The 24,732-nt window shown below is 42.8% G+C and overlaps 1 protein-coding gene across 13 annotated transcripts in view; it reads right to left on the bottom strand.

The window, feature by feature from the left end:
* CLASP1 (cytoplasmic linker associated protein 1) overlaps window positions 1–24,732 on the bottom strand; it is a 267,069-nt gene that overhangs the window by 225,950 nt on the left and 16,387 nt on the right. For all 13 annotated transcript variants that reach the window (XM_045031770.1, XM_045031772.1, XM_045031768.1 and 10 more), the window contains exon 2: window positions 14,160–14,645. In XM_045031770.1, coding sequence (XP_044887705.1) covers window positions 14,160–14,354 — 195 coding nt within the window. In that variant the 5' untranslated portion in view covers window positions 14,355–14,645. The remainder of the gene's footprint in view (window positions 1–14,159; window positions 14,646–24,732) is intronic.

Here is a 24,732-nt window from a genome sequence, read left to right on the forward strand (position 1 = left end):
TCCTCCATCACCTCTCTGTTTGTAATATTACAGCATCCAGAGGCCTGATCGGGATTGCAGGATGCACCATCCCAGGTGCCACACAAACACACGATGTGTGTGACAGCCCAGACCATGAGAACATACGATTTAATTTAAGACATGAAGCAACAAGGAGTTGTAACAAACAAATGAAGGAAATGGGGGAGAGTGAGGGTAACACTCATGGGTACACACAGTTACACACACCCGCTATGAGCACGATTCACAGGTTTTGAGCCACTTTTTTTTTTTAAACAAACAAGATATATCACTGATCTCAGTAATGCCTACTGACCACCTGTCTAGTCATTATCGTTTGCCATAGACATCATGGTAGAAGTACGTCTCGAGGAGAGATTTGAAGAAGTGGCTTTATGGCAAGCTATGTCTAAATCTTACAGATTTTCTCTGCATTTCCTCTCCAGGACCTGCCTTTCCTATCCATCCACACAGCTAAAACTCTCGTCCAGGGTCTCATCATCTCACTTCCCCCACCTCACTGCACCCCTCCACTGGCTCCTTACTCTATCATATCAAATATAAGCTGCTTGTCTTCATTTTCAAGGCCCTTCATGGCCTATCCCCACCCTGCCTATTATCACTCATTCACCATCATAAGGTCAACTTCTTATCAGCCCATGATGCCAGCCTCCATCACCCACCCAGGCACCTAAATGTTAACTCCCATGTAGCCTCTCACCCTTAAGAGGAGCTCCCCAAAGCTACCTCATCGCCCTCCTTAAAACTCTCCTTCAGCGCAACTCCTACAAAGAAACTCAACAACAGTTAGGCTCCTGGTGTGCTGAGAACACTGCCTATTAATGCTGACCAACCCTGTCCCGTTTCCTTGTTCTCCCCAATCTGTCTCCATCTTTTGTCTCTTGTTTTACACTTAGATGTTAAGCTCTTTGGGGCAGGGGTCATCTTTTTATTTGGGATTTGTACAGCACCTAGCACAATGGTCCGCGACTCTGCTCCTGGGCACTATGGTGATACAAACAATAAATAACAACAGTTTGGGAAGGGTGCTCCATGAATAAGGAAGTCATGAAAGAGACCAAAGGTGCTGATGAAAGATGCAAATGAACAGGTGGGTGAAGCTGCCATCATTGGAGAGGGTTTGGGTCATGCAGTCAATAACAAGAACAGATAAGTAGAGTTGTGAAGGCTCCTTTAAAGGTGAACAAGAAGCTTGTATCTGACGCAGTGGAACGGCTCACAACAGCAGTGGGACATCATCAGACTGACGAGCCTGTTGATGAGCCGGGAAAATGATCTTGACAGTAATGTTCTACATGAACTTGGGGGGAGGGCGTCAGGTATGTTAGAGAGGAAGAGGACAGGAGGGGAGTTTTAGCTGTCTGGACAGAGAGAAAAGACCAGCTTTCAGAAAAGTTCCCATGGCCCATTCTGTAAGAATATTAAAGAAGGTTTATATTAAACATTGTTTATATGAGAAATGATTTATTGATTTATTGTTAATTAATACTTTATAACTTAAGGTTTATGTTAGAAGTAAATTTGTGATTCCCAGCATTTAGCCTCTAACCTGCAAGCCACCAGCTGTGTCTGTGTAAAGCCTGCTCAAAGAGATACTTGGTATAAAACTTGTTAAGCTAAAAGAAATACTTTGTATAAAACTTGCTAAACATTAATTAACTCTAAGTAAGCCAAAACAGTAGCTGTTATAGTGTATAGATAGAGACCCCCACCCTCTGTAAGTTTTCATCTCACTTTATCTTTGCTTGTTAAAAGACAGGGAGTCTCACATAAATTGGTAACACCCCAAAAAGTAAAGAGACAGTGAAATAGATGTGATTAAGATAAAGAATGTATGTGAATGAATGGTTAGGGAGGTACCAGCCCGAAAAATTCAATGTCGGCTGAAGAAGGTGTCAAGTGGGATCAACCAGATGACCCCCAGAGGGCAAACTGGAATCCACCCACCACACCTCAAAGGAAGGAAAAACAAAACATCTGACAACATGGAGCCAGCCACCTGCTGATTGATTTAGCAACAGCAAAATGAAGCAACTCTCATGAACTGACATAGGAATAAATTCCTATAAAACTGGACTCTAAAGACTGAGGACTTTAAGTCTATGGTTCTGCTGCCAGCCTCCAGGAGCATCAGATGCATCTGACACAGACTCGGCTCCATCCTCATGACCAAGATACCTGGCCAGTAACTTGGCATGAGCAACGTCTAGGCTGGTAACTGTAACATCTATACAGAACCTGAATGAATGATTGTGTGAATGAATATATGTGTGTGTGTGTGTGTGTATAAGGAATAAGTAGTGATAGAAATAAGTAGTAAAACAACGTTGTTTGCTTTTGTCTTTTGCTGTCTTTTGTTTTCTTATGGTATTTACAATAAATGTGGCATCTTTGCCTTATCCCTCTTAATAAGATCCTGCTGGTTTTTATTATATTGGTATAACAATTCCATCTTCTCTCTTATTGAAACTGTAAGATCCAGAGGGGGGGGGCTGAATTTTCTTACCTGTGGGTACAACACATGTGCAAAAGCACTACACAATAGCAATTTACACGGAACTCTACACTTGAAAAAACATACACAAGCAAATAGGAATGGCCTAATTCATGATAGAAACCTAATGAGGAAGCTTTCCACAAACTTAGCTACAATTTGAAAGTTGTGAGCAATTAAGTTTTCCAAACTGCAGTGATTTCTTCTGCAAGAGATTCCTTCTTAAGGACATGCAGTGCATATGCGTACATAACTGAGTGACATAAAGTAATGGCCCCTTGATCCCTGAGTGTAGGTTGCAATGATCGTGCTGCTGCTAATTTCTCATATAATTAGGCTGGGCAGAATTTGATTTTTATTTTGTATCATTTTGGTGGATAATATCAATGTTTATTTTTAACCGTTTTTCTCTATTTAAATTTTCACAGTTTGTGGGGAAATAATTATTGTCTGACCTCCCCATAAAGGCAGCAGACTTTAAGATTCAAAAAGTTAAACCTTTATAACCCTTGAAACACAAAATTGTCAACATCGTATGTCAAAATATACAAAGTACATTAAATCAAGCTCTAGTAAGTTCTCAAGCAACATTTTTCTTACTTTTCATATCTGTAAATTTCAGCTACTCTATTATCATCAAATTATTAATTGTGTTGGTTTGTGTGTACACAGTGAAACTGGAGTTTACTGACATTTATCAATAAAAATCTAATCCTTCCAAGCCTACACATAATTAAACAGGAAAGCTACACTGCTATCATGCCCTGTGATCTTAATTGAGAAAGCCTGGGGACTATTGTAGTATACACTGCAGGATCATTCCACCCACAGCACTGTAACTGCACGGATATAGGAGCGTTCATGCACATATGTTGACTGGTAATTGTTAACCCCTTTATCTCAGGACAGGAAAAGGATGCAATGGTATTAGTCAGGCCAACTCTAAAAGGCAGCAAAACTCAAATTGCATTTTCTTATTCCAACGTGAACGAGTTACAGAACTCAATACATCCCTACCCTGAAATACAGAAGTTCTGGTTCTGAAAGACCCTGCCTCAAACCACCATCCTGCTGATAGGCACACATCAACAATCAAAAAACCAGCACATGGTTCACCTCCAAAGAGTACTTCAATAAACAGCCATTATTTGAGCACGAGTGGTCAAACATGAATCCCCCGTGGAGTGTTAAGAGTTGAAGCTCATGCCATACATCATCTGATATGCAGTTATCCCTGGTTTTGCAATAAGGCTCCAGACAGACATGAGACCTCCATGTTAGCTGCTATTAACTGGATGCAGAATCCTGAATACTCAGGCAAACAAGTATGTAATTTTTTTCTGGAGATGTGCTAGAATTTTGTTAATTTACCAGAACTAATTCAATTAGCAGAACAGTCTGATTTCTAAGATAGAACTCATTTACACTGAATACCCCCCATTCCTCAGATGACCCCAGTAGTTTCAAAGTATGCTGGATGTAAAATACACTCTTTCTGATAAGTGATATCACTGGGTTTTCAACCCTTGAAGGTGCAGGCAATAATGTATTCTCTTACATTGGTGTGGCAGCAATGCCATCATTAATGTTGTCCTGCCACTTCCACTTCCTGGGCTAGAACCTGCTAGACCTTACACATGGAAGCATCTCCATAGATTTCAATGGAACTACCTGAAAAAGAAAGAATGGCAGAATTGGCCACAAACAAACCCTATTTTTCAGTCATTTATAAAATATGTCCTCAAAAAGTTCCTTTTGGAGGTGAAAGTTCCCACACCTGGTATCAGCCCAGAAGCTACTTTTAAAAAAGTTTTATTTAAGGACCAATCCTGAAGTTTTCTCTCAGACAAAACTCCCAGTGGCACCATGAAAAATTATCTTGTTTTGCCACACTCGGATCACTGGGAATCTTTGCCCTGGCACTTGGATAACTCAAACACAGCTTTGTTTTAGAACTCCAAAGAATCATGGTTTCAGTGGGATGCACTATACTTCACTTCCTGCACGGTCTTGCTGTGCGCTAAGAACCAGTGCTGAGGCACACAAGCCAGTCAAGTGACTTGGCACTTAGAGGACTGCTGAGTTTTACTCCAGAAGCAGCTGCATTTCAGTGGTGAGTGAAGTGACTCCTATACCACCTTGTTTTTGTATTCATTTGTAAACCACTTTGGGATCCTTTGGGATGAAAGGCATTATATATATTTAAAATAAAAGAATAATCTCACTAATCAACAATGTCAGGGCAGTTGCCTTTAAGGTAGGTATACTGTTCTAAAATAATCAACTCTACTGGCTATCACTGAGCTGTTTTAATTGGAGCATCATCAACATAGGAACATTTGAGGTATCTTTTCCTGTCATTAAGTAACTAGGCCTCGGGGGAAAAAAGTCAATTCTTACTGACAGAGAATCTAAGGGCCTGATTCTGAGAGGGCTTCATTATACACAACATACCATTGGAACAGGCCATCAATTAGGGCAAAGTTCTGTTCCCAGGAGCTCAACCCTACCCAAAGAGGAAGGGCATAATATCTACCACGCTTGCCTCCTCCAGGATTCCATGGGCTACTCCCATCCAGATTTGATTTCCTAACACCTTGGCAAGCAGCTGAAAAGCACCAAAAAATGTTGTCTGGTCTGCTCAGAATCACAGCTTGTTTTTCCACCTTCTGCAACCAGCACATCTGTAATGGATGTGAAAGCTATAACATTTTAGTACCCAACCCTGACAATCCTCACACCCCTTCCCACCACAAGCAGCCACTGAAAGAAAGATCTCCTTGCTGCAATGTATATTTGGCGTTAGCTGGGGAGTTAAGCAAAACCTATATGAAAGGCCTGCTTCATGACTTGGCTTAATAGGCGACTCTATTTTTTGTCCTGAATGTGAAGGGCTGAAGCCAATATTAAATCTGACCTGGTCCAGCTGCTAGAGCTCCAGTATACTGCATCACACCCTCCAGTACACTCCCCATACTGTTGATACCAACGGGTAATAGCTGCACCATAACTGGATCAGATTACTGGGTAGAGTCATAGCATTAGACAGGCAGCCTAAACCACAGGAACCACACAAACAGCGGTGGAAGGAGGACTGACTAGACCAACTGGTACGCAAAGAGTTTTGGGAATTAATTATTTCAATGTCCAAAGGAAAAATATGTTGACCCAAACACATGCTACCTATAGCATAATGTCCCCCACTTTGGGCAGCTTTATAAATAGAGGTAAGGAAAGACCAGAACATGTTGTGGTGATGGTGTAACTGCTGAAATAGAACTTGCTCCAGAATGCACTCGCTCCAGAATGGTTTCTAAGTGCAACGCAAAGTGTTGACTGATCTGTAAATCTCTCAGCCTCCTTTCAGATGGACACCTGCCCCGCATACAGAAGTTGCCGTAAGCTCAGAGCCTGTGTTCCGTCAACAAAGAGCTCTGGAACATTCTTCCTCCACTGTCCACATCCCATGTCTCTTGGTCTCCATATATAAGGTCCATCTCAGGCTTTTGCTCTAAAGGTAATTGTGGATTCATGGTTATGAGGCCCTCAGGGTTGAAATCATTCAATATGTTCTGGATGTTTTTGGTCTTTATATATTGTTCAACACCCAAAGACCGAAGGGCTATTGAAAGTGACTGTTCATAAACCCTCTGCAATCTGCTCTTTTCACAGATGACAAAATGGTGTCTTCTTTCCATGTGCACAAGATACTTTGAGTAAAGTGCACCTACCAGAAGGTCCCATAACTCATTGTCTTAACACAGTAATTATTTCCTTACGTCAAAGTTTTGCCCACAGAATTTCAACTGAACAAAAGAAAGTCATGTTGTAGAGAGTGAACACACACTTAGGGTATGGCTACACTTACGGTTTGCAGCGCTGGTAGTTTGCAGCGCTGGTCATCCAGCTGTGTAGGAGCAGCGCTGGTGTGTGGCCACACTCACAGCTACCAGCGCTGGTGTGTGGCCACATTTGGAGCATTTGCAGCGCTGTTGGGAGTGCTGCATTATGGGCAGCTATCCCAGCATTCAAGTGCACCAACGTGCTTTTCAAAAGAGGGGGGTGGAGGGTGGTGTACTGTGACAGGGAGCGGGGAAGATAGAGAGAGTGGATTTTTGGAGCCAACACTGAGTGTTAGCTTCCTGGATTGGAAAAATCACAAAATGTTCATGAGCCCTTAGTCTTAACTCTAATTGCAAACAGCCTGCCTGTTTGCTGTGATCAGTGTTTGTTTTTTTAGATAAGCAGTTCAACGGAGCGATCGGCTCCGTTCTGTTTCATTCACTCTTCCTGCCTGCCTCTCATTTGATCGTTCACAGCCAGGTATAGATAGCTCCTGTTTGCTGTGATCAGTGTTTGTTTTTTTAGATAAGCAGTTCAAACGGCTCCGTTCTGTTTCATTCACTCTCCCTCCCTGCCTGCCTCTCATTTGATTGTTTACAGCCAGGTACAGAACGGAGCTCCCATCGGAGCTCGTTCACAACAAAACAAAGAAAGGCTGCATAACAAAACAAAGAGAGTAATTTATAAAAGCATTCTGGGATACACCTTATTCCCTGGAGGCCAATCACAGCGCTGGTGTGTGGCCACACTTGATGACCAGCGCTGCAGCACCAGCGCTGGAATCCTTATTCCCCATGCTGAGTGAGGTGTACGGCCAGCGCTGCAGCCAGGGAGTTGCAGCGCTGGAAGTGCCCTGCAGGTGTGGCCACTTACTAATTGCAGCGCTGGTGGAGGCTTTCCAGCGCTGCAAATCGCCAGTGTAGCCATACCCTTATAGCGAGCAATCATTCATCAGCTTAAGTTATTTTAATGGACATCACTTTAAACTAAGCCTGCACCATCTGTTCTACCCCTCAATTACAAAGGCAAACAGAACATAATTCACAAATACACAATTAAAAAATACAAAAACATGTAATTTAGATGCATATTTATTTTTTTCTATTCAACTAAGCAAGATCTTGTAATGTTTCAGACAAATCAAGGTGGAAGACTGCTCCCTCTAGCACACTGGTTCCCAAACTGGGGTTCACGAAATATTACAGGGGGTTCTCAGGAAAAAAAAATCCCTAATGGCGGGCAGAGCTGTCCCTAGAGACCCTGGGCATCACGGGGCCAGGAGCCCCTGGGCTTCCAAGAGCTAAGCAGATCAAAGCAAGCATATCTATCATACTGAGGAGATTTAAGAATCCTTATAAGAAATGGAAAGGGAGGTGGATATTTTTTGCGGTTTTTAAAATTAAATAGGCAGCTAGTATTGTTTTTAAAATTATTATGAAGAACAATTTTAAGCTTTGTTGTAACGTGCATGGTTTGCCTGGACTGCTCAAGACCTGAATGCTTGTGTAGGAGGAACTCTTTGAGCTGGCTTCTTAAATACCTTCATGCTGTTTCACATTTGATACTCCTTGATGAAACATAGGAGCCTTGTCTTATAATAGGCTTGTTCAAAGTGATACAAGCTACGAAAGTGAGATCTTGGAAGAGTGTTGCCATTTTCACAATGTAATAAAAATACTGTAATGATAAATAATAATTAATAGTGTGTAATAAGCATGTCATAAAAACAAATTTTATATTTCCAAGATCTCTGCTTTTATAATTTATACTCAAGTAAAGGAGAAAATCCCTGGAAATACTCATTTTTAGGGGGGGGCTTCGCAAGACTTGACATTTTAGTGAAAGGGCTTCACAGGTTGTTAAAGTTTGGGAACCACTGCTCTAACACAGTGAATCCTTGCCACAGAAATTCACCATAGTATTTCACTATTCGTTTATTTCAAAAAGTGTGATGCCCTGCAACTAATGATATCAACTGGGAGCTTAAAAAAAAAAAAAAAAAAACACAATCAGGAACTCTGCACACAAACAAATCCAAAGCAGGATGTTGGTATACAACTCAGCACGGCTCACATCTTCTATTCAAAACCATATATGCTGGATTTCATTAAACAGGACAAACTATTCAGTCATTTAAAACAAATAGTGTATTTTATCAGTAATAAGACTAAGAAGAGGGGAGAAATTTGAAATCAAAACACTGCTGAAATAAATTGCTTAACTTAAGCTGATGAAAGTAAGGAAATTCAAAGGAAAGGGTTGCATCTTCTTCATAGACACTCCTCAGAGCTCTTAGGAGTTCTGGGGCAATACTTTTCAATTCTGTTCCATGTCCTAGACTCTACAGGCTCAGCTAGAGATTCAGTCTGAAGGCTGACACAGTGCTCTTCGCTGCCTGGAAGTTGGACCCTTTGAGGACAGCTGACGCCTCATTTAAAAAAAAAAAAAGGGAGAAAAACATTCTATTTAGAAACCATTTGAATTATGCTATATTGTGCCCCAATCCTGTGAATAATTAAGTCAGCAGCAAAAACCCCATTGGCATGAATGGGGCTAGGATCAGGTCCCCGGTCTGCATTTTCTTTTGCGGGTTGCTTGTTTGTTTTTACCAAGAACATCTTAATTATGTTTCTTTATTTCTTCAGGTTCCCTCTGCTTCTTCCTTTAATTGAACCCAAACATACATTCCTAGCACAATCCAAAGGAGTTCAGAAAACGACACAGTTCACTACGCAGCTATCTTCACTGCAAATATAGGTGGCCAAAAAATGCCAGCAAAGATCACTATCGCACTGTGCTATTATCTGTAGTATGTTGTGCAAGAATAATTTAATGTGCCCTTTTCACATAAAGGACTTTCACAGAAATACACTGCACTGCAATTCTTCTGTCAAGCTAACTACCAACTCTCCGGGAGGTGGATTACCCACACCGACAGAAGAACTCCTCCAACTGGCGTAGGTAGCACCCACGCTGAAGCATTGTAGCTGTATCAGTTTAGGTGTAGACATACCTTTTCACAAAGGCCAATGAGCAGCCATTGTGCAGTAACAATTTTTGGTTGATGCAGGCTAGATGTTGAACTGTCATCCTAGGAAGAATCCAGATGATGGAGTGGCTGATACAGGACTCAATAAATTAAAGGAGGGTAAATGTAAATAATGCAAATCAACATGGGTTTCTGGAAAACAGAGCCTGTCAGACTAACTTGATATCTTTTTTGATGCGATTACAAGTTTGGTTGATAAAAGGGAGAGTGTTGGCATGATATACTTCAACTTCTGTAAGGCATTTGACTTGGTACCACATGACATTGTGATTTGAAATCTAGAATGATATAAAATTAACATGCCACAAATTAAACGGATTAAAACCTGGCTAATTGGTAGGTCTCAAAATGTAATTGTAAATGGCCAATCATTTTTGAGATGGTGTATTTCCAGTGGGGTCCCACACGGATTGGTTCTTTGGTCCTACACTATTTAACAATTTTAGCAATGACCTAGAACAGGGATCGGCAACCTTTGGCATGTGGCCCGTCATGGAAATCTGCTGGCGGGTCAGGATGTTTGTTTACCTGCAGCATCTGCAGGAATGGCGAACCGCGGCCAGTGGGAGCTGCAATCAGCCGAACCTGCAGATGCAGCAGGGAAGCAAACCGTCCCCACCCACCAGAGGATTTCCCTGACGGGCCACGGGCCAAAGGCTGCCGATCCCTGACCTAGAAGAAAATATAAAATCATCTCTGATAAAGTTTGCAGATGACATAAAAATTGGGGGAGTGATAAATAACAAAGAGGACAGGTCACTGATTCAGAGGGATCCGGATCGCTTGGTAAACAGAGCGCAAGCAAACAAATTGTATATATTTACATTTAGTCGTATTGAAACACATCTAGGAACAAAGACTGTAGGTCATCAGTACAGAATGGAGGACTCTATCCTGGAAAGCAGTGACTCTGAAAAATATTTGGGGGTTGTGGTAGTCCCATGCAATGGTCTTTTGTTCCAGTCTTCCTATGCTGTGTTTTAGACACCGGCTAGTTCATAAGTAATTCTCTTTACATAGTATATAAGAATATAAAAGAGTGGCGATACTGGGTCAGACCAAAAGTCCATCTAGCCCAGTATCCTGTCTTCTGACAGTGGCCAATGCCAGATGCCCCAGAGGGAATGAACAGAACAGCTAATCAAGTGATCCATCCCGTGGCCCATTCCCAGCTTGTGGCAAACAGAGGCTAGGGACACCATCCCTGCCCACCCTGGCTAATAGCCATTGATGGACCTATCCTCCATGAATTTATCTAGTTCTTTTTTGAACCCTGTTATAGTCTTGGCCTTCACAACTCCTCTGACATGTAAGTTATTAAATACGCAGTGTCTCTGTCCCCAAGGATGTTCATCTGTCACAGCCATAGGTTTGTGTAGTCACAGATTCCCACATCTACTAGCTGCCGCAGCATTAATTAATTAATTAATTAATTTCAATGCATGCTAGACGGTGGAGAAAGGAAGGCACTGGAAAGAGTGCCTTTCTTCCTGGGGACATATGTACTTTGATAGAAGATTATCATACATCATGAATTGCTTTAGAGGGTTTCTACACTTCACAAAGGCATGCAGCAGTTTGTTATCTCACTTGTAGAGAACAGACTTGCTGATTAAATGCTGTAAGATCAGTTTGGGTATTACTTACACTACTTACACTTACATTACTTACACTACTTTAGACACTTTGACTGAAGCAATGCACTCCCTTCCCCCAGCCACCACTCTTCTTTGCTACAGCCTTCTGACATGGGTGGTGCTGTACTCTGGCTGGTGCCAAAGTGAAGGATTCCACAAACTATTGTGTAGACCACAAACTATTGTGTAGACCACAAACTATTGTGTAGACCACACTTTGGAAAAAAAAGAATATTAAACAGCTGAGGCCTGTGCACTCCAAGAGGGAACTTAAATCCTCTCTTTAAATAGATTTACTCTTGTTATGTCGTTGGCAGTTGGGAGTCATTGTTTTGAATTCTGAATTGGGCAGCCCTGTGAAAGTCACTTAGCCAGTGTGTGCTGATGTTTCCCCTATTATCAAATGGAAATACTGGGCTGACTGTCAGGCTTAGTTACAAGCAATACTGTGTGCAGGTCACAGCTATGAGTAAACTACACACACTTCCCTATGCTACTGGATCAGTTACTCTAATCCCTCCTAAGCTTGAGACCATCCTTTTTATTAATGAAATGTTAAGGAACAGCAATTCTGAATGTCTGTTTCCATATAGTCTCAGTCTTTGCTTTAAATAGACACTTCCAGACTTGGGGATGGAGCAAGAGGGAGAAAGAGACAGACACACTGTAAATACTGGCTTCTTCAACAGTGACCAAACACTTCCAGTCAAATCTCCAGATGGCTACTCTGTGGCAGTGAAAAGTAACCTGCGGTTATTTAGAAGAGTCCCTGGATTTGATCAGGTATCAGAAGTACCCCCTGGCCTCACTCACACATCTCATTACGTGCAAGTAGCACTAAGCAAAGGAACCTGAGCTCCTATGATCCCTCCAAGCAGCCAACAAGGAGGGAGGTGGTAATTCAAATGCAGGGAGCCACAATACCACAATATATGGTATGCTATTGGGCAATATTTACAACGAGGTGGTACGCTGCGATGGTGCAGTCTGGTGAAGCGAACATCCAAATGCACATACCACTGCAAAAGGCTCTCCAGTCACCATCTCTAGCTGAAGGGATGTTTAATTAGCAGCTATAATCTAAAGGGATAGGTCAGTGGTTTGAGCCTTGGCCCGCTAAACCCAAGGTTGTGAGTTCAATCCTTGAGGGGGCCATTTAGGGGATCTGGGGCAAAAATCTGTCTAGGGATTGGTCCTGCTTTGAGCGGGGGTTGGACTAGATGACCTCCTGAGGTCCCTTCCAAGCCTGATATTCTGTGATTCTACTGTGAATGCCAACCATTAGTTTCCATAACAGTTAGTGACAAACACTGAATGTAGGCACTCCCGCAACAAGGAAATTTACATATTTCAAATGTGAAGTCATAAAGAATGTGAGACTATCTGGAGGTGCAATGACCTATTTACCTTTCCTGCCTCTCTCATCCCCATGAAGTCCCTTGCTGGAAGTTGCGAGAACGCACATTCCAATCGTAAAGGGGGAAAAAAAGCTACTGTAACGTGTTAAAAAAAAAAAAAATCTCTTACTCTGCATTTTAACTTCATGCTGAACTTGGCATATCTTATGTATCTACATAACCTGTATCAATTTCTAAAACCCCTACAAACAGCAAGTTTGACAATAAATCCAAGTTTACAGTATCTGTGAATCCCATCTTCAATAGTAAGATAACATGATAGATGAGGAACCACTTAGCAAGAAGGAAAAAGCATGCTATACCCTCACATAACAGTACATGTTCCCCATTAGCGACGATAGCGCGCACGTATCAGGATGTCTTTATAGTCTGAACTGGAAATGACATTCCACTGACTTTTTAGATAACTTCTTCATGCTAAGTGTGGAAAGAAGTTCAGCTTCCACCACAAATGCTCAGTGCCAGACCAAACTTACTCAAAATTCAGTTGCACAAATACACTTTTTTTTTTTGTATGTAAGGCATAAAAATGCAGCTTATTGGATGTGTGTGTAAAGTATGGAGAAGTGCTGCATCCTTGCACCCGTTGCCAGATCAAAAATTCTGTGAAAACAAACACTGAAATGGAGTTGGGGAAAACACTGAACTCTGGATCACCTGCAACTGGTATTCTAGGCTCTCCGTAATGCCAAAGGACACAAATAATTGCAGAGTGAATCATGGTTAATTCACTCAAGGCTCTGGGTCTCCATAGGAGTTTTTTATCTCATTCTCATGAGAACTGAGCAAAGTCCTCTAGTTATCCACAACAGAAGCACCATAAATTTCTCATACAGGCTGGCCAATGTGTTTCAACCATGATTTGGGGGAAACCTATCCTTGCTCTCTGAGACTCCCCCCAACAAGGAAGCTAACTAGTGCAAATTGTAATGGTAACACTTAGTCACTTAGAGAACCAACTTGTTACACAAAGGCCAAATAGGCCTTGGACAGTGGTGACTGATTGCAATGTAGAGTTCCATGTCCTACCAGCCATTCCTATCCCCCAAATGACATCACTACAAATGGTAGCAAATTCTGACACAGAAAGCTCATTCAGCCATTGTATCCCCTCTTCAGCTATTAAGTATAATATACACTGACATGTATTATAAAAACAGTTAATAATGTAAAACTCACATTAGCTGTTGTTCTATGCAAGAGTGAAAGAATACTGGCAGCTTATAGGCATATTTTACAATAAAATCAAGTAGTATATTTCAAATATATACAGCACAAATTCATTAATTCCTGTTAACAATAAGACAACTATTGGAGATGACCAAATCCCCCAAGTAAATGAACAAGCTACACAAACAATCCAAGTTATCTCATTGCAGAATGTAACCCAGGATTCAATTTGGGAAAAAGCTTAGTTGTGATTTAAAATACAAAATATTAGTAAACGTGTTTGTTGAAGTAATGAAGTCTTAGTATCCTGGGTCCTTGACTACAGCATCAGCTACAAAATCTTGATTGAGAAATGGGGTGAGAACAGTGGGTTTAGTAGGACTATGATGAAGTCTGCAGAACAAGTGAGAATGAACAAGACTCTACTACGTAACTGTTTAAAGGAAGTTCCTTACAAATAAGACAATATGACTTGCCAGACTGAAGCAGTATTAGACTCTAATCACTTTTCCCCAAGCAGATCTTACCTTGTAATTGCTGGAATTTACCCAAGATGTGGCAAGTCCATCAACCATTTTATCCAACATAGTCTGATCTTGTTCAAGATCAGCAGACTTCTGTTTATCTGAGAAATAATCTATCAATTCTTGGCCAACCTGAAGTCTCTTTCCAACGTCTTTCTGAAGCACCTGCGCTAAGCAATACTCCATACTGGGCTCCATGGTGTGCTAGAAATACAGCACCGGCGAGAATAAAGCTAGAGGGCAGTAGGTCTGAAAACCCCCACTATAAATGTATCCTGTAGGTCGCCTCTTTGTTCGATGAAGGTTACTGAGGGCCTGGGTTTCAAAGATGCAATTCTGGGAATGGCAACAATGCACCATGTGTGTCTGAAGAGCAGCTGGCAGGATATTAAAAGTCCAATTTAAATAACTAGTAATAGATAAAGCTCCGAGTGGTGCAGCAATGTTGTATTATTGGGTCTGGAATATTTCCTAGTTCAGCAGTCCATTCTGCAAGAAACGAAATAAGACAGCATTTTAGGTTAAACAAATAAAATATGAAGAAAATCAAAAGCATGTCACAAAATAGGTTATTCATCTGAGGGGCATAAAGATGTAATAAAGTGGATACAAATGGTATAATTAGGATTTTTTTTAAACAGACAGCATCAGGTAGGTTAGGAAAAAGACCTTAGGTTATATTTCAAAAAAGGCAGTTCTCCATCAGTCCCCTGAGAAGCAGCTTTAGTAACAGATCCAGCAAATTTGGGTCTCAAATAAGGGCTGATGAGAATTCAGTGTATTCTGTCTGTCCTCAAAGGTAGAGTGATGATCCCACGATATGGGCCATCAGTCACTGAGAAACTGTGTCTGTTTTAAGAAATGAGTACAGAAAGAAATTTGGATCTCATTTGACTGCTAACTTTCAACCATCACTGCCATCAGAATCTGTATCATACTTTAGGCCCTGTCTAAAATACAGGTCAAACAGCAGGAGCAAGAACCACAGACAGCTAGCTTTTGTTAAGAAGATGCAAACATTGTTTCCAGGGATCAAACTATGATGAGCCACATTACAGCATAGTTTTGTAAACTGGCTAACACCATTTAGCCCTCAATATGCTGGCCTGGAAAATAGCATTATCCCCTTACTAACAATGTTTAAAATGGGGTGTCGCTAATACTGTTTGAGATATTCTGTAAGCGGGGCCATAAAGGAAACTCAGGGGCCAAACTCTGCTCTCACTGGGGATTTATAGCAGCATAATCCATGGCATAACTCTGGATTCTCACCTCTGTAACAGAGCAGAGTGTGCCCTTAAATGTTCCTTTTCAGCAGGGCTTTTCTGCATCTTAACACAAGCTGGTGAAGTATGTCAAGGAACCTCCAGGCTAAGGCTGCTGACTGGAAATCTCGCTTTACAAGCAGCTGCAGCCTCTCTCTGCCACTCCCCCTCCATAACTAAATGAATCATCTCCACTAGCTCAGGGAGCAAGAACACTCCCCCCACCACCATCACCACCATGCCTGCCCGTTAGCTTCGGTCTCCCACATGCTGCTGTTAATGGCGGAAGCCAGCATCACTACGTACAATTTCCCTGAGGTGCTCTCTTTACAGGTGCCACTTTTCTTTAAAAATCGGAGGCAGGTAAGAATCTGGGATTTTTTTTTTTTTAAACTTGCTAATAATAACATCCAAAGCTAGAAGCCTGCCCTACTTTCTGCACTAGCCCAAGGAAAGCAGGTCAGACTCAGTGCAAGGGAAGGGGGAACCAGAGAGGCTGCAAAGTAGAAATCTTAACTGGAATGAACCTATAGGCACAAGTTCACTCAACTCAAAAGCACCTAATTGCTATTGGTTTGAACAACAAGACCTTGGCAGTCAGTTTTTTACTTCTGAAGAGCTGATGGCAGGTGACATACAAAAAAGCTTAACTTGGAAAACAAGAATAGGCCTTACACAGCAGTCTATTTTTCAGATCATTATTCCAGTTCCTCTGTCTCTGCCTAATTTACTAGCTGCCCAATAAAAGATATTACCTCAGCCACCCTGTCTCTCTAATATCCTGGGACCAATACAGCTACGACCCCCCATACTTCTTACAAGCAGACTTCAAACAGACCTGCTAGACATAATCCAGTGCCTTATGTGCTATGGAGCCTTTCCACTTTCCGTCTGAGGACTCCCAGCCCCATTTAACCACAGCCAGACCAGAGCTGGGTGTCCCTGCCTCCTGCACTCAACTGTGTTGCTCTTAAGTGATAGGAGAGCAGAGCCCTTCCCCAGGGAAAAAAAAAAAAAAACTAGCCCAGAATGGCAGTGAACAGCACTTTTTTTTAACCATTGTATTGCTGTTTGGGGTCTCAACCCAGTCCCCACTGGACAAGTGTCTGCCAAAAACTACCCGTTGTGGGCAAAAGGTCCAAGACTGAAAAGGTGACAGGGCCTGAACTCCCCTTTAAAAGAGGACTTTTAAAGATGGCCCCTGCAGATCAGTGCTGAAGTGAGGCACTTCACACTGTTGTGGTCTGTGCAGTACTGTCAGTCTCTAAGGGCTTAATCAGGGCTTTTAATCCAGCACCATTCACAAGCAATAAGCATCCATCCCAACATCCCTAGGACTGGCCCTAAACTTGCACCATTTCAAATGAAGAGTTGATAAGCCGTTATGATTTTGCAAGGCTCTGATCTGCCCACTTGCTCAGTGCAGGTGTAGGAGCAGGATTTTATAATGTCCCATAAGAATTAATATATGATTTGATTTCATCCTGGCAGCCACCCTTTTTGAATAGCAGAAAGGAATGACAGACCAGAACAATCTTTATGACTGATTATGGTCACCTTTTTGTTTTAGGATAAGTTATCATGTCTACTATGGTTTCCTATATGTATTACAAATTAGGCATGCTAGTTAAATATACATTTCTTTGTTTTACAGTTTATTAAGTAAGAGACAGGCTCTTGTATTGTATCATGTTAAGGAGATTAGGGGAATGCTGAGGGCCTGAAGCCCCAATATGAATCGTTTTAGTTATAAGATTTAGCAAGGCTTGATTTACAATGTATTCTGCTAAATATACAATATTGCTGTCTGTATACCTTTGCAGGTTTCTGTAAGAGATTGTTTGTGTGAATGAGGAATGCATGCACCAGGAAAAGATAAGGTGTGAAGGCCATCACAAATGTCCAGATGGTCCAGAAGAAGTGAGAGACTTGGAAAGACAAGGAGACAATCAGAAAACATCCATTGTATCCCATGCTAAACACTTAGCAGCACTGAAGGACCTCAGAGGTGAGGCAGGCACCCCCAAAGGCAAGACAACAAATAGGAGATAACGATAGGAAGCACAACAATAACCATCAAATGATAACACCACTTAATGATCAGAGGGGTAGCCCTGTTAGTCTGGATCTGTAAAAAGCAACAAAGACTCCTGTGGCACCTTAAAGACTAACAGATGTATTGGAGCATAAGCTTTCGTGGGTGAATGACCACTTCGTCAGACGCATATAATGGAAATGTACAGAGGCAGGTATAAATATGCAGGCAAGAATCAGTCTGGAGATAAGGAGGTTAATTCAATCAGGGAGGATGAGGCCCTCTTCTAGCAGTTGAGGTATGAACATCAAGGGAGGAGAAACTGGTAGCTGGCTAGCCATTCACAGTCTTTGTTTCATTTCTTTCACAGCTTCAGTTCATTTGCAAATTTGACACAATCAGATCAGAATTAAACAAAGACTGTGAATGGCTAGACAACTACAACAGCAGTTTCTCCTCCCTGGTGTTCACACCTCAACTGCTAGAAGAGGGCTTCATCCTCCCTGATTGAACTAACCGCCTTATCTCCAGACTGATTCTTGCCTGCATACTTATACCTGCCTCTGTAAATTTCCATTACATGCATCTGACGAAGTGGGCATTCACCCACGAAAGCTTATGCTCCGATACATCTGTTAGTCTTTAAGGTGCCACAGGACTCTTTGTTGCTTCTTACCACTTAAGGACTAATGAGTACAGGATGACATTGCAAAATGCATGGACTTAAATGGGAATTTACAACTATAAAGCTGGGGTGTTTTGCTATGGAACTCTGGGTTCAGCCCTGCAAAGCCTCAGAGCATTGGATTGTGACCGACAAGAGCCCAGCTCCACACTCGTACTCAATGTAACTGGCCATTAGATTGACTCGAGCCACAACTGACGGGTAACTATAACTGTGGGTGGGTGGGTGTGTCTAAGAAGCATATCCTAACTGTTGTATTTTCAATAAATGCTGTGTATTTACCTTCCTCTATAAAGATCCTGTGTGCTTTGTATGAGCATAACACAGGTTTTTTTCAATGGGAGATAACTATGATGGGACAGAAAATACTAATATTTTAAAGGGTTGGAGAGTATATTTTGCACTAGTAAGTTTAACATAATTCTGCCTTGCACAGCTGTGTTTAAGTCTGTGCAGTCACTGATTTCATACACCTAGAGATGATAGAATCTCAGGGTTGGAAGGGACCTCAGGAGATCATCTAGTCCTACCCCCTGCTCAAAGCAGGACCAATCCCCAGACAGATTTTTACCCCAGTTCCCTAAATGGCCCCCTCAAGGATTGACCTCACAACCCTGGGTTTAGGAGGCCAATGCTCAAACCACTGAGCTATCACACGCCCCTTGACCACTGAAAGCCCCATGTAACAGTTTCAGGTTAAAAGGAGAGAACCACAGGAGTAAAATGAAGACCAAAACACAGACTGCAACCAAAATGCAAAATCCCCACGCAGAAGTCTGAAACTAAGGTTTCGCTACCTCACAACAAAGCTCTTTGGAGGTCTCCCCATATCTTCAGTAAGACTGCCAGCACAGGAAGGCTATCTAAGGCTGCTAGCCACAGTCCCTCTTTGTCCGGACAGTTCTGGGCAAGGCCTTTCAATTTGGTTCACTGCATTTGTGACCTTCCTTTTTGGATTTTTTTTTTGCACTTATTTAGCTTGCACAAAAACTGATTTTTATCTGGGCATTGGGCCCAGTTTTGATTTCAGCTTTCAAACCTTGACTAGTGTCTCAGATACTGTAATGGGAAATTGAATAGAACTGTCTTATTTTCAAAGCCCTTTTTTAAAGGAGGTATTAGTTCCAAACTTAAGGACAGCCAGACCTCCCTCATAGTCTTAAATCTCGACCTCTACACCCTCCCATTATCATCTTTACAATTACACCCTCCCATTATCATCTTTACAATGAGGATATTTACCTACCCTCTTCCCCACACGGGTGGGGCAGCCAGTTCACAGCTTAAAGCACTCTGAGTTCCTCCAATGAAAGGCACTAGAGTATCAAGCAAAGGTAATTTTCAATTGTGATAGCTCAGCCCAGTTATATAAATTGGAATGAAAAGCCCTCTTCGGGCCTGTCTACATGGGGAAATTTATCAGACTAGCTATCACAGAATAATACAATCATCTGAATTAGCTCTTACTGTGGACACTATTCCAAAAAAAGTTATTTTATTCCAAAATAATTACTCCAGTCTAGAAATGCACTAATTATTCTAGAATCAAGTGGCCTATTCTGGAATAGTGTCCACACAGGGAAAATGACTGGAAAAGTTTTGACCTGAAAAGCTTTTCTGGGCAACTTCCCATGTACACGAGCCCTTAAAGCTTGTTAAGATGCAAACTACCCATTTCAAATGAGTATTAGCTGGCCATGTAACCAAGGTAGGTGAACCTAGGGCTTCAAAATGTTAACCTGCATCATATGTAGTAGTGTTGTAGCTGTGTTGGTCCCAGGATATTAGAGAGACAAGGTAGGTCTCTCTTACCAACAGAAGCTGGTCCAGTAAAGGATATTACCTCACCCACTTTGTCTCATTAATAACTTGCACATTTTCAGTTGTTAAACTAACTTGAGGTAACAACTGAAAAACATCAAGCCAAGACCCAGATGTTTTAAGCTAATTCATTTAAAACAAACTGTTTTTCTAGGAATGGCTTCTTTTTAAGTCAGGATGAGATTGTCTCACACTTCCTGCGTTTTAGAGAATGAACGTGCGTACAAGCCAAATCACATTGCAAGGGATCGCACACCCCACAGCCTGTGTAGCTGAGCTCACTGCACACATAAGAGCTCCGTGCATCCCTCCCACCCCTGTCTATTTCAGGGACTCCCTACAACTCTCTCCCAATGTCAAACTGGCAGGCGGTCTGTACACTCCCCATATCTCCCCTGCTCCCATGCCACGATCTCCCATTCCCCCACACCAGTGGCGGTGTGCACCCTCATTCCCACTTCCCCGATTCCTCCCTTCATCCCACCATGACAGGGGCTCTGTGTACCTCCATACCCTCATTCTTGGGGCCTCCAGGCTCCCCCACCCATGAAGGTTCTGTGGACCCACTCTCTCCCATGTACCAGGTCCCCGCAAACTCTTCCCCCACCTAAGGTTCTGTGTCCCCCCCTCATGTCTCCTTGCCCCACCACTGCAGGGTCCCCTATTCTCCCCACCATGCCAAGGCTTTATTCCCCATCATCCCCCCAAACCACATAAGCGTCCCCCCTTTGTGTACAATATGCCAGGGGCTCTGTTCCCCCACCCCATTGCCCTCTCAACAGCAGCATCCCCCACTCTCCACACCATGCTAGCGGTTCTGTTCCTCACCCTTCCCCTACTTTCCCAATCTCTCCACCATAACAGCAGCCCTGTTCTCCGCCCTGACACCTGTCCCCCACCCCCCATTCTCCCCACCATGACAAGAGCCTGTATATGTCTCCTCCCCCCTCCAAAGTACATTTCATCACCCCAGATTGGAACAGAGGGTAGGCAGATGGTGCCATCTTTTCCCCCACCTGGAATAGGCTTTGAAATGGCAGGACTTTAGGAAGGAACTAAGCCTTATCTCTCCTTTCCCTCTGGCTGCCCTTGCTGACTGAGCATCTGCCTCACAGGGAAAATAATTGTGTGTGTCTTCTATCATGCAGGGTGTCAACATGTTTAATGCTATTGGGAGGATGGGCAGAGGTATTACGTGCAAGATGTTTAATTGGTGCCATCAACATATGCCAGCAAGCTCCACATGTCCCCGACTTTCTCTCTGGATGTTCCGATTGTCCCCCAAATCAGTAAGCTTCTGGCTACTTCAGTCCCTGAAATTTTGGAATTGATCAGCTGCAGGGTTCAAAACTTAACACATTACACAGAGACAAACAGAAATACCACTGAGTAAGGCCTCATGAGTTTGGCCAATACTACAATCTACTCGTGGATGCAAGTCAGTGACCCACAAGAGAAGGCATGTGTTATACATGAGGACAAGGTCTTTGTATATACCAGAACAGAAAAAAAAAGGTGTATAAATGCAAGATTAAAACCCTAGTAAAGACAAAGCACTAGGCAAAGAAAAGAGCCCAGGGTTTACTTTAACCAGCTAACAAACATTAAAACTACACCTGCTCTGTCTGCTCTAGGATTTTCACACTTGTCAGAGAATGTGTTTAAAAAAATACCCTTTTCCCAGTGTAAACGTGGCTAAATAGTGAGCTGGGATGCTGGAGTAACAAAGTCCCCCTGGGAAAACCAAATCACAGGCAGGCAAAGATGAACCTTGTAGACAAGGAAGCACATGGCAGCTTGGTCAAAAATTCCACTCCTGCAGAGAGCACCTTGGAGTTCGGCTGAGGCTTGGTCTTCACTACCAACTTACGTCAGCATAACTACGTCGCTCAGGGGTGTGGAAAATCCCCGTGAGCAATGCAGTTATAGAAACCTAACCCCCACTATAGACTGCGCTATGTCAAGGGAAGGGCTTCTCCCATCGACACAGCTACCGCCTCTGAGGGAGGCAGAGTACCCATGCCGATAGGCGAAGCTCTCCCATCAGCATGGGTAGCGCCTTCAACAAGTTCTACAACGGCGCAGCTGCACTGGTACCACTGCAACACTGTAAATGTAGACATGCCCTAAGTGCACAAGGGCTGACTTTTATTTTTCCTGGTGGGGGCTCCACCGACACTCCACTCCTTCCCCCGAAGCCCTGCCCCCACTCCAACCCTTCCCTAGCTCCTGCCCTAGCTCCATCTCTTCCCACCCCTTCTCACAAAGCTCCCTGCCTGCCTGCTGCTCTCCACAAGCTGCCAAACAGCTGTGGCTGATGGGTGCTAAGCACCCCCTCTTTTTTTTCTGTGGGTGCTTGATCCCTGGAGCACCCACAGAGTTGGTGCCTATGCCTAAGTGGATGTTCTGACTCCAACCCTCCTGCAAATTGTAGCGTTTCAGCCCTGTGGGGATCCCTCTGGTCCAGTAGAATTTAAACCCTACACCTTCTGAGTAGTCAATACCAGGAAGATCCACTGACTCCGGGAATCTACGGAGGTTAAGCTTTCAGGACCGAAATTTTTCCTCCCAGAGGCTGTCCAGTCACGTAAACCTTAAGCCCTTGCAGAATTCCAAGCCAGGAACCCAATGATGCAGACTTGTTATGTCTGGAGTCTCTCCAGGTTTTAAAAATAGGTGTAAACATAGGACCAGAAGCAACCCAAACACTGCAAATCTAGCCTCAATTCAGGAAGACGGACTAGACTGAATTTGATCTAGGCAAGCAGTCTGATTGGATGATCCAAAAGATTTAGGAAACTACTATTCTGCAAAAATGAAGCCCCACTTTGTTTACGTAAATGCTCAGTCACCGTACCCACCCCACCCCCTCGGCCCATCCCACCTCCTCTAAATTTTCCACCCAAGTCATCTAGCAACGAACCACAAGCTTCAAATTAGTTATGAAGGTTTTGGTCCAAAACTGGATTTAGAAAAAGAGAAAGTAAAACCAGCTAACTATGGAGAGCACAGTCTAACTCAAACCCAGTAATTGACATCTAATCGCTGCACCTCAGCCCATCGACAACACTGAAAAGTCTGGACAGTCCATAGCAAAGCAATATGCACAGTTCACATTGAATTGGTGCAAACGGTTAAGTAAATATTTATAATGGTTTTGTGAAAACATGAGAAAAATCAGTAAAAATGCAGAACTGGACATGGTAGAGGATTTTAACATTTTGCTGTGCTTAAAAAAAAATCCCCTCTCACCTGTGGCAAGCACAAAGCTTTTCTTGGAAAGTGAAATTCTGATGAATTTACTAGCTTATACCTTTTAAGCTTTCACTTTAAAATTATGTTTCTAGCCCTTGTGATTAGGAAAGAAACCCTCTGAATGTGACAGATGCAGTGCTGTCTTCCTGTCAATACATGAAAATTAACCTGGAATAAGGTAGGGTGTGTGGATTTAAAGCAGATTAACTATTCCAGACTAACTCTGTGTGAATGCTCTGTCTCTGTCTTTTGGAAGTGGATTAACTAACTTGGAATAAAGCACTTTGAAGTAAGAGCATGGAATTTAATCAGGACTAGATATTCCAGACTAACTCCCTGCATAGACATGCCCTTATAATCTTCAGACAAACTGCTGCTGCTCACAGCTTCCCAGATCAGGAGTTTCACCACTGCTACTCAGAACCCCTGGGCTGCAGTGAGACTGACAAAGTCAGTCAGTTTCACACTGCTGTGACTCATGAAAGTTGTGAGTAACAGCACATGCATTGGAGTTGTCGTCCCTGGGCCTCGTTGGTGACCCGCCTGAATGCATCTCTGTAGGTGCCTCTGGCTGGTAAATTCAGCTTTATGGTCAACTTTCAAGCCCTGATGCTGCTTATTCGGTACAATTTTAATTTCTTGGGAGTTGCTGGCAAACAGACCAACCCACCAAAACAGCACAGCAGTCGTATTAAATAACGCAGTGGCATAGTTACACAAACAGGGCTCCTTCTCTACATTTCTTATAATGTAGTTGCAGGCAAATTTCAAATTAAAGATTAGCTCAAGGCACATCAATCATGCCTTTGAACCCTGACTTTCCACAAGAGTGAAGAGCTCCTCTTAAAGAAGTTTCCACTTTCAAACAACAGGCAGTGATGTTTGTTTTCAAGTATAAAAGCCTACAAAAGAATCACTATCTCTAACACCCCCTGCCAAAAGGAATGAATAGGTCTCAGGATCGGGTTTAATAACTAGGCTCTCTCAAACCAATGGTTCATGTCCCAGTAGGGACAACACATCATCCTTCAGAAATGAACTGAGTACTGTGCAGATGACATGGCCTTTCTGAGAACAAAGAAAGGATCTCATGGCTCTTTCTGAAAGAGGAAGGGACTTGCCTCAGCATCTTTGGCCAAAATTGCCTCTTCTCCCTCAACTGCTGCAAGTCCCCTGGTCAGTTGGCAACCCTTTATTCCAGAGATGGCTGCATATCAGAGCTGTACGGAGCTTGTAAAGCATTTTGGGATGCAAGGAACTCAATAAGATGCAACACTTCTCAGGGCTTGTCTACACTGGCACTTTACAGCGCTGCAACTTTCTCGCTCAGGGGTGTGAAAAAACACACCCTTGAGCACTGCAATTTTCAGTGCTGTAACGTTCCAGTATGGACAGTGCACCAGCGCTGAGAGCTACGCCCCTTGTGGAGGTGGGTTTTTTAGAGCGCTGGAAGAGCTCTCTGCCAGAGCTGTGCCGTGACTACACAAGCCACATTAAAGGCTTTAATGTTCCAGT

Source organism: Mauremys mutica, chromosome 10, assembly GCF_020497125.1.
Source record: "Mauremys mutica isolate MM-2020 ecotype Southern chromosome 10, ASM2049712v1, whole genome shotgun sequence".
In the NCBI taxonomy this organism is placed as follows: Eukaryota; Metazoa; Chordata; order Testudines; family Geoemydidae; genus Mauremys; species Mauremys mutica.